Raw genomic sequence first — 11,067 nt, 5'->3', positions numbered from 1 at the left:
TGGCCTTAAACTCAGAAATCCGCCTGCCTCTGCCTCCCAAGTGCTGGGATTAAAGGCGTGCGCCACCACACCCGGCATAATCCAGTAATCTTTGTTAAAGGGTCAGAGTCAGTATAGTCAGAGTCAGTGTGGTTTGTCTGATTACAAGTTGTATTTTTCAAAGTGGTTTCCTGGTGACGGAATCCAATAAAACTAGAGACCGTAACTATATATTGGTAAAGCAGTGTATAAGAAGGATGACTAGCCAGCCATTTGACTTGGAGACCTGATTTAAATAAAGATAACTGGATATCACGTAGAAAAATGTCAGTGGTTTCTGGGCAGACTTGTCAGACCATTAATGTATTTCCTCTTAACAAATATTTATATGCTCTTGCAGAATCACTTATAGCACATGGCCCTATCTTAATTCTTTAGGCAGTTTCAGTCAAGCTCAGAAATGGTATCTTAACCAACACATTTTTGCTAGAGCAGGATGATTTGGTTATAGATCTTGTTATCTACAGACTTTTTGGCCAATACTGGAAAGTTTTTTGGTCATGCTGGAGATTGAACTCAGGCACATGCTCTGCCACTTAGCTACATTGCATGGGACATATTTTGCAGTTATTTTTTTTGAGATCAGTGTTGCTCAAGCTGACCTCAAAGTTCTGGGCTCAACAGACCTTCCAGCTCAGCTTCTCAAGTAGCTAAAACTATACACCCATGCCACCTTACCTACTTTCATTCACCATTATTTTAAACAGTAAGAGAATCTGTTACTGCTCCATTATCCAAATGCTGAGGGAGGAGGAAATTTCTGGTTCACAAGAAGGCCTCAGTCCTTATCTAGACTATTCACATAGAAAACGGAGGTTCCAAAAACAAAGTACCCTTAGTCCTTTCCTGCCGAAGGTCTTGTCTTATCACTCTCAGTCCACTTTCTTCTTCTGTGGCACTTCTCAAAATGTCTCCTCTGCAGTGGCATATTTTTCTGTTTATGCCAATGGGTTAAATAAAATAGCTTTTAAAAGCTTTAATCTTAGGGGGTTGAGCAGTTTCGAAGAGATAGTTGGTAATGATCACTGAGCTTTTGTGAAGTCAATGCTGCTAATAAGAACAGACCCCGTTATTGTTGCTCACTTTCTTCTAGATTCTAAGTCAGTCAGTTATTGCTGAATGAACCATAATTATGAAAAGAATCTTACTCTTTGCATATCGGAACATATCCTGTCTTCATTATGACTTTTTCAAGGTTGAATAATCCTGACTGCACCTGGTTTCAGCTAGTAACTTTGGGGGGAATGTAATCTTTGTTTACCATGATCTTTTTGTGGCAAATGAGGCATAAACAGTGTCAAATGTGTTACATGAAGTGTGATATTAGTTTGACTGTAAAATGAGCTATTTGAATCTTTGAATCCAATATTAGGGTCTTTATTTTTCTTTGCATGAAATTTTGTTTTTTCATCTTTAACTGTTGTGAGGATGACTTCTAATTTTCTGTGCTACTCTGAATTTTTTTTCTTTAAATCATCCTCAACACCCCTTTCCCTCTCCTTATATTCCTCACTTAGCCCCCACCCCCACCTCCTTGTTGAAAAATCATACAACTCTTGTAAGAGTTTTAATCATCTGCAGAAATGAAAATCCTTAAGACGGTCTTATTTCTTTCTGCCGGAATCAGTAACAAGAGAAAACACTGATGAGCTGTCTTGTGAAACTAGAGTAATTGGCCTTGTGAACAATAAAGTAACCTTTTGCATGTTTCAGAATTTCCTTAGTATCTAAAATCAATTGCTGTGTGAGTGGCTGTGTTGATTGCTCCTAATTCATGGAGCCTGGAATTTTGCAGAGTTGACCATCTCTTGAGTTGACTATCAAGTCTTTGGAGTTCCTCCATGATGGCCAGTTTTCATGAACAGTGATTTGATGTCTGCAAAGGCATGTTTTACTGCCATAGTATTCATTACCTGGTGATCTAGATTTCCTGGTGAATAGAATGGAACACAAATATGAACTAGCTAGATAGAGTAGAACAGCATCCTGAGACTAACGTTCTCTAGAATAAGAGGTAGGAAATATAAACTACTCTCCCCAAGTATAATTTTATATGTGGAAAAATATTAATATATTTGTTCTTATGCACAAATAATACTTTTTCAGCAGTAAATTTATGTGCTAAACAATTTAGATTACTATATTCAGGCTTATAAGTTCTCATTAGAGGTTTTAAGGAGATTTATTGGAAAATACATTGTTTCTTTCAGTTTGGGTAATTCTGGCTCTAGTGGAAGTATTCATACCAAGTTAGAGAGTTATTTCGCTACCTTCCCCTGTAGCCACAGCTTGTACCATTATGTTGGTGTATATGCCATAGGTACAGAACAATGAACTGGTCTTTGGGAGTAGGAAGCAGGTATAGCTTTTGGGTAGAAATTAGTTACAGAAAGGTGTAAATATGTGAACACATCCATTAGGCCTTTGTAATAGCCTCTTTAACTTGACCTACTTGAAAGCTTTTTATTTCCTGTTTTCCTTTGTTTTTTTTTTCAGGTGTGGTTTTTCTGTTTGGCAAAGTGTGGATCGAATCAGTCAAAACCCATGTGAGCTGTTGTGTTATGGTGAAAAATATTGAGCGAACACTCTACTTTCTTCCCCGTGAAATGGTAAACGTTAGTGATTACCTTTTACTCTCAGCAGTTGTGTATGATACACATTCTGTTCTGCTATCCTACCTTTCTGCAGGGTAGGAATTCTCTACATCCCCTAATTTTTTTAGTTCTACCTACTGACCATTCACATAATGCTGGGGGCTGGAAAGGTGGCTTTTAGAGGTGAAGAGCTGTTACTGTTGTTCTAGAGAACTCAATTGAGTTCCTGGCACCCATATCAGGTAGTCTGCCACTCCCAGCAATCTGACACCCTTTCTAGACTGCCCTAGCACCTTCATATACATGGTCACATACATAAACATAAATTTTTTGTGGTTTGTTTTCAAGATGGGGTCTCATTGCGTAGCTCTGGCTGTCATGGAACTCAATTTGTAGACAAGGCTGGCCTCAGATTCACAGAGATCTGTCTGCCCTTCCATCTGGAGTGCCAGGATTAAAGATGTGTGCTATTACACCCGGCTTCATAGACATAGTTTTAAAAATAATAAATGTTTAAAATATATATGATGCTTTCATTTTTCTTACTCAGAAACGTGACATGGCATTTGACTCAGTTTTTATGCTTTTACTCCATAGGCAGCAGTAACATCTCCATGGCTATCTAACAGTATAGTTTACATTTCCTTCCCCCTCTTTGTCTGAGCTTTTAACATCTCCAATCCCTCTAAGCCCCAGCCCTTGCCACTCTCCATCTCAATTGAGCTGTGAAGCTTCTGGGCCAGAATTTAAAACATTTGTTTTCTCCATCTTGGAGGATCGGTCATCTTTATTCTGATTAGCTTTTATAGTGCACTGGGGGAAGTTGGCATTGGATTTAGTATACTTCTTAGGTTTGTGTCTTCACATTCATTTGTAATATTATGCCAGTCAATGTTTAAATGAGTGGAGGTGAAAGTTGATTTAGGCTTCTGTGTTTTTGTGGTTGAGAAGACTTATTATACTCTTTTCCCTTCTTCTCTGCATGGGAGAATAGAAAATTGACCTAAACACAGGGAAAGAAACAGCAAGTCCAGTTACAATGAAGGATGTTTATGAAGAATTTGATTCAAAAATTGCAGCAAAATATAAAATAATGAAGTTCAAGTCCAAGGTCTGTATTCACTACTATATTGTTTTCTGGTTCTTCTTTATTTCCTGATTTGGCAAATAGCTATTGTACATTCATGTAGAATATCTTCTGCATAGTTATAGCTCATTAAATGGAAATTTCATAGGTATGAATGAAAAAAATCACTTATGAAATAATGCTCATGAATTTGAATAGAAAGATCGTTTGTAGCAAGTTAGTTGCCCCAACGACTTGTAGAATATCGGCTTGCAGAAGAATATCATGTTCCTATTCTGAAATGGAGAAGAAAGTGTTCTGATTTGTTTATACTAGTTATTGCCAGTGCATTCTTTTAAGAGGATTGAGTAATGTTTTGGCCTTTAAAGCTCCATGCCTGTGATACTGTTCCTAATAGAATGGAAATGTTCTATTCCTGTGACTTGTATGGTATATTCTATTGATTTTGGTATGCTATTAATGGCTTTGACTATAATGTGACTGTAGCCCATTCAAAAATACTGGCTATAAACAATTGTAGTAAAGGTAGGATAGAGTTGCTACAGAGGCTATCACTCTTAATTATTTTAGCTAGAAATTGAGAGTAATATCTTTAAAATTCCTGAAATATATAAAGCCCCAGGTTTGATCACTGTCACTACAGATAGACAGTAACAAACTCCAAAACAAAAAAAACTTGAGAAGTATATTATGATGGCAAAGAATATAGGTGCTGGAGCTGGATTGCTTGTACTTTCAGGCTTTGCATTGTTGTGTACTAGTGTGTAACAGGGGAAGTATGGTTACTTTTCTGTGCTGAGAAAGGGGCCATATTGTAAGAGTTGCAGAAAGAGTTAAAACACTTATTTCATATTAGGTGATAATTCATACTGGAGTAGTCTTGGACAGATAGCCAATCGATACTCACTCAATATGAACTGAACTTATAATTTCAATTTCATTTTTCCAGTAAGATGCAGTTTCTTAATATCAAAAGTAGCAATGTAAGACATTAATTTTTCTGGTTCCCCTTGCATGCAACTATGTTCTCTAGTGTTCAAGAGGTGTTCTTTAGTATTTTTTTTCTTTTTTGCCAATAGATGTTTTAGTATTAGTTGAAAGGAGAAAAAGTACCTCTTTGTTTTGTTTATATTCTGTTAGGATGCTAGATTCCTAGTGATTAAATATGGGAACATGTGTTATATGTAGACCATACTGGCTGATTTAATTTTTGCAATTTTTTAAATTATTTTTTAAATATCTGCTTACCCAGATAGTAGAAAAGAACTATGCTTTTGAGATACCTGATGTTCCAGAAAAATCAGAGTACCTGGAGGTTAGATACTCGGTAAGTCAAAGAAAACTATGGGGTTTGGTTTAGAATGACATTTTTCAGTTTTTGAACCTTCAACTGACTTTCAGTTCTGAATAGTGGAATAGTGGTAGGGTTCCTGAATCCCACAGTTCATGAATAATTGAAATGGATAAAATTAAGTAATAGAGCATAGGTTATACTGCCTTTCAAGTATATATCTTCAGGGCTGGTGAGATGGCTAAGTGGGTAAGAGCACCCGACTGCTCTACCGAAGGTCCGGAGTTCAAATCCCAGCAACCACATGGTGGCTCATAACCATCCATAACAAAATCTGACGCCCTCTTCTGGAGTGTCTGAAGACAGCTACAGAATACTTACATTAAATAAATAAATCTTTAAAAAAAAAGTATACATCTTCAAATAAGTAAGTTGCAACAGTACAACTGTTTGTCAAGCGGAATAGATAATAGTGCATGATGGAGTCGAACATCATTAGTTTCCTGAAGTGTCTTGTGAGTAGAGGAAAATGTGAGAGATGAGTGTTAGCACTTCGGCAGTGCTGTTCTTGCTCCTCTGAGAGGTGAAGCCATCGCTGTAGATATTAATTAACTGGACCATAACCCTTTTTACCTCTGGAGAAGGGAAACTTTTCCTAAATTTTTTTGACAGTGGTGATGAAAAACAATATGGAAGCATTCAGTGAGTCCCACTCTATTGCTTTCATTCTTCTAATGGCGTGGTGCTTGCTTGCTCATTCTTTATCAGTGAGGCAGAACAGCTCTGGACAGAAATTCTCTTTTGGGGGAGTTCTTGTCTTATTTTTTTCTTCTAATGGGTGTCATCAAGATGCATTATTTTGTCATGAATTGTTTTTCTTTCCCACTGTGAATTGTTTAAGATTTCATTTGTAGCAAATTACATTTCATATATATCAAAGGGGTTCTTCTGTTGCTCCATAGAGGCTTTGTTTATTTCAAATATAGACTGGAAAATGTGAAGTAGTAGTTTTAAACAAAAAAAAAAGTTTTTTTTTTTCTTCTTTAGGCAGAAGTGCCACAGCTTCCACAGAATTTAAAAGGAGAAACATTTTCTCATATATTTGGAACTAACACGTCTAGCTTGGAACTGTTCTTGATGAATAGGAAGATCAAAGGACCTTGTTGGCTTGAAGTAAAAAATCCACGTAAGGAAAAATGCTAAGTAGAATCCTGACATTTCTTTTCACTTCCCTCCTTTTATTGAAAATAGAGTCTTTTCTCATATAATATATCCTGATTATAGTTTCCCCTCCTTCTACTTCCCCAGTTTCTCTTCTCCCCTCTCCAGATCCATTCCCTCTCTATCTTATTAGGAAAGAATAGGCTTCTAAGAGATAACAATGAAACATGACAAAATAAAATGAAAATAAAATAAGTGGAAATAAGACAACTATCATTGACGTTGGACCCAGCAACCCAACATGAGGAAGTGTCCCAAGAGCAGGCACAAGAATCAAAGTCAGGAGTCCCATAAAAATACTAATCCAAATGCTGTAGTATATACACAGAGGACCCAGTGCAGACCTATGTAGATGCTGCTGCCTCTGTCTCTGAGCTCATGGGCCTTGCTTAATTGATTCAGAAGGCCCTCTACTGTGTCTTCTATCCCCTCTGGCTATTTCAGTCTCCATAGGATTTCCTGAGGTCTGAGAGGAGGGATTTGATGAAGACTACCCATTTAGACTCTGTCCACATAATGTCTGGCTGTGGGTCTCTGCACTTGTTCCCATCTGCTGCTGAGGGAAGCCTATGATGATGACCAGATTAGGAGTCACTTTAGTAATACTGTAATACTTTTTTTAAAATACACCAGTGGTGTTTGGTTTTATCCTAGGTCTCTAGGGTATCTAGTCTCTGATTCTTGGATCCTGAAGCAATGCTGGTGTGGAGTGAGCCTTAAGGCAAACCAGACATTGGTTGGCTACTCCTACAAGTTCTGTGCCACCATTGCAGTAGCATATTTTGCAGGCAGGACAGATTGTAAGTCAAAGGTTTTATGGTTGGGTTGGTTTTCATCGTTCTTTTTTGGTAGCTTGTAGAGTACCTTCCTGCACCAAAGTCACTACAATGAGTAGGGTGGGTGTTGTCTTTGACAGAGTTCCCCCACTCCAAGCAGTTTGCAGAGAGCAACCCTTTGTCTTAATAACAGCGTGGGTTGTTTAGGGATTTCCATGAGACCCTATTGCAGTAGCCAATTAACTGTACTTAGATCTACCCGGCGCTGATGGGCATGTTCCTTGCTACCCATCCTAGTGTTCTGGGTTCCCGAATGAAAGACACACAGAAAAGTAGCCTTATATTTTAATATGCCTTGAACAGCTCAGTGGCTGGGTAACTTCTTAACCTCTATGCAGGTTTCCCACCTCAGAAAGGAGTAGATGCCAGGCCTGAGAGATGCTGGACAGAGAACCTAGCCATGATGTAGGTGCTGGGGAACTCAACTCGAGAGCACTGCAGGCCTGTGTCTCAGGCAGCCAAGATGAAATATAAGTTTTAGTAAGTAATAATTCAGGAATATCAGAGGGAGAGTGTGTTAGCAATGTGGAGGTTAAGAAGTGGCCCAGCTGTTGAGCTGTTTAAGGAATAAGGCTGTGTGTGTGAGTGTCTTTTATTCAGGAACCCAGAATATTGGGGCCCGTATCGAGGAATGTGCTGCTGACACCGGGTCGATTTGAGTAGAGATTAATTGGCTACTACAACAGGACTGCCTTTAGATTTTTTAAAAGGGAAGTTAAAGAATTGGTCTATTTGTTTTTATGTTTGTTTCTTGAAGGTTTTCCTTGCATGGTTATAGGTAATACACTTGGTTGGATCTCTTTCTAATACCTGCCAATTTAGTTCGAAGAATGCCACAGTGCAGGCAGTTGCATGGGGATGCATCCCTCATTATGTTGTTTATATGTTCTAGCCTGGCTGATGTGGTTCAGTTGTTCTCCAGAGTAAACTGCTGACCTTTGGAGGGGAGAAAATCACAGCCTAATGTAGATAGGACTCTTTGGCTGTTACCCAATCTTTTTTAGCACTTGTATCTAGGATACAGTTTTGTCTTCATCTCTTAAAAATGTTTTTAGTTCCTTCCAAAACAGTTATTTTAAAAGCTGATCTTGGATTCTTTAAAAAATTTTATAAAAGATATTGACCTCTCACTCCCCCCCCCAAATGAACATAAGTATACTCGCAAACACAAAGATTAGCATACTTCCACCCACTAATGTGGCTTATATTTAGTTAGACTTTACAGTATCTTATTCTTATTAGAGGATAGCTTTGAAGAATACCTCTGTTAATCAAAAATGTCAGTTTCTTTTTCAGTAAGTTATTTATGTTTTATCCATTCTTTCTCAGAACTCTTGAATCAGCCAATCAGTTGGTGTAAATTTGAGGTAATGGCTTTGAAACCAGACCTGGTGAATGTAATTAAGGACGTCAGTCCTCCTCCACTTGTGGTGATGTCTTTCAGCATGAAGACAATGCAAAATGTACAGAATCATCAACATGAGGTAAAGAAAAACTGACAGATTTTGTACTTATGCCTTAGATACAATACTTGCCTAAATTTGTACAGCTTTCCTACAAAAGGAAGTTGGAGGCGAAAGGATACTAACTTGGCATTAAGCTATGTTTTAGAGAGTGACTTGAATTTTTTAAAAGGATTTAGATTACTGGATATATTTTGATTTTTGTTTTTCAAGTAGAGATAGAGAAAATAATATAATGAGCTCCTTATGCCAGTCACATGACAGCAGTTAGCAATGTTTTTGTGATACATGTTTATATTCCTCTTTCCCTTCTTTTTAAAAAGTGTCATTTCCCCCCAGCATACTTTGGTATACTTCTCTCAAAATATTCACATTTTCTTCATGTGTGTTTGTAGTGTATATATTTGTTAGTAATGCTGTGTACAAGTATGCATGCAAGTTTGTGCTTGTGAAGGCCGAAGGACGACCTTGTGTGCCTTTGACTTGATTCCTCTCTGTACTTTGTTGAGAAAAAGTCTCCCTGAAACCTGAAGCTCATCAATCCTGTTAACTCTGGCTGGCCAGGGAGCATCAGGGACCTGCCTAGCACTGAGGTTACAGATACATGCCCCACACCTGGCTTTTTATATGGGTGTTTAGGTAAACTCAAGTCCTCACACTTGCCTGCCAGGAACTTAATTAACTGACATCTCCCTAGACCTTACTTAATGCACATTTTCTTCCATTAGCACACTTAACATTAACTTACGATTTTTCCTTGATACATCTACCATTTCTAGCACATACTGGAAAGAGTCTGTCTGCTTCATGATGTTTTTTAAAGCTGATTTATTTGAATTCAGATTTACACAATGGATTCATAGATGCGTGTTTAATTTTTATACCTCTTGGATCTCTTTTTAAGTGACAATAGTGTCCACCTATCTCCCTTGAGTTTTTTCCAATGATAAGGAGTAATTAAACAACCACAGACAATGATCCCATAGGAAATCCCATTTTCTGTTTGTTGTGCTACCCTGTTAGGAATCTATACCTGGTGCTGATAGAGGGTAGCCTGTGAGCTAAACTCAGCTTACCACCTGATTTTGCAAATAAAATTTTATTAAGACACAGAATGAATGGTTTCAGGTTTATACTACAATAACATTCAGGTAGTTAGTAAGTATTAGAAAGTATTTTAGGCCCTTTCAGATCACATGAGAGGTCATGTGATCTGAAAGGGCCTAAAATACTTTCTTGCCAAACTTAGTTCTGCCCTTTGTGCTGTAGTGTGTCAATCACATTAACTAAAGGATCAAATACATTCAAGTTTAACTTTTTTTGTGCAGAATCCTTCATGGGTAGATGGTTGGTGTATTTTATATTGGATCATTTCAGAAGGCAGATATGCCTGGTTAAACTGCGGAGAGGCTGGGATTGATTAGTGGCTTCAAATAGTGGCCTTTCCAAAGTCTATTGACCTTGGCACTATAAATGTTTTGGGCTGGATGGTTCTTTGTTGCCAAGCACTATCCTGTGCATCACAAGATATTTAATAGCACCTCTGGCCTCTACCTATTAGATGCAAGTAGTACTACTTTTCCTAGTTGTAGCAACCAAAAAATTTTCTACAGCCATTGCTAGATGCCACTCAGGGAAAAGAAGGTGGTACATTTATCCCAGGAGAAAGCCACTGATCCAATGTTTTTTTAAAATGTGGAGTATTTCTGCCTGAGTTTCTTACTTCACTAGGAGCTGTAAAGTGGTGGCTTTCTAATTCTGACCATATTTATGAGTTAATTTTTTTCTGTAAAATTGCCCTCATTAACTGGCATTTGATTACATTGTAATAGTTTGTACAGGAACAACAGGCTAAATACTTTTATTGCAGACTTTCAGAGTAAGAGGTTGGGAACTTAAAGCATCAGTTATTTTTGTTTCTGATTTTACCTTTTGCATGTAGATTTTATGTGTTCATAGTGTATATGTTGTAGTGTCCCTGTGTTTTATACTATTAATTTTAATTTTTAAAATTCCAACATTTTTTATGTGCACGCATGTGCACGCACATATGTGCATACACTTTACACAGCATGTGTATGGAGGTCAGCACAATTTATAGGAGATAGTTCTCTTTCTTCCATGTTGGTTCTAAAGATTAAACTCTTGTTAGGCTTTGTGTCAGGTCTCTTTGCCCTCTGAAGTATTTGTCTTGTTACTTGTGGAATATTTGGTAGTTTAGATTGTAGTTTAGATTTATGACATTCATTATTATTACTATTATTATTATTATTATTATTATTATTATTATCACATTTGGATCTTACTTTGTTGCCCAGGTCTTGAATGTCTGGGCTCATGAAGTCCTTCAACCCCAGTCTCTCCAGTGGCTTCTACTATAGGACTGCTATATCACCCAGCCTGTTTTTCATGAATGTATTTGTTTTACTTTGGTTAATCAAAGTTCCTTTATGTTTGCTTCTAAGGTTTTTTTTTGATACTTATATAGGCATTGTTTTCTTTTAGCATATAATTTGATCATTTATTTATGTATGTA

The 11,067-nt window shown here is 37.4% G+C and overlaps 1 protein-coding gene across 2 annotated transcripts in view; it reads left to right on the top strand.

Annotated features, from left to right (window-relative positions):
• Pola1 (DNA polymerase alpha 1, catalytic subunit) overlaps positions 1 to 11,067 on the top strand; it is a 315,971-nt gene that overhangs the window by 23,587 nt on the left and 281,317 nt on the right. For both annotated transcript variants that reach the window (XM_021187798.2, XM_029534305.1), the window contains exons 11-15: positions 2,536 to 2,648; positions 3,628 to 3,744; positions 4,973 to 5,047; positions 6,059 to 6,197; positions 8,398 to 8,552. In XM_021187798.2, coding sequence (XP_021043457.1) covers positions 2,536 to 2,648; positions 3,628 to 3,744; positions 4,973 to 5,047; positions 6,059 to 6,197; positions 8,398 to 8,552 — 599 coding nt within the window. The remainder of the gene's footprint in view (positions 1 to 2,535; positions 2,649 to 3,627; positions 3,745 to 4,972; positions 5,048 to 6,058; positions 6,198 to 8,397; positions 8,553 to 11,067) is intronic.

This window comes from Mus pahari, chromosome X (assembly GCF_900095145.1).
Source record: "Mus pahari chromosome X, PAHARI_EIJ_v1.1, whole genome shotgun sequence".
Lineage (NCBI taxonomy): Eukaryota > Metazoa > Chordata > Mammalia > Rodentia > Muridae > Mus > Mus pahari.
Note: the sequence above shows the minus strand (reverse complement) of the source record. Positions and strands in the feature narration are given on the sequence as shown.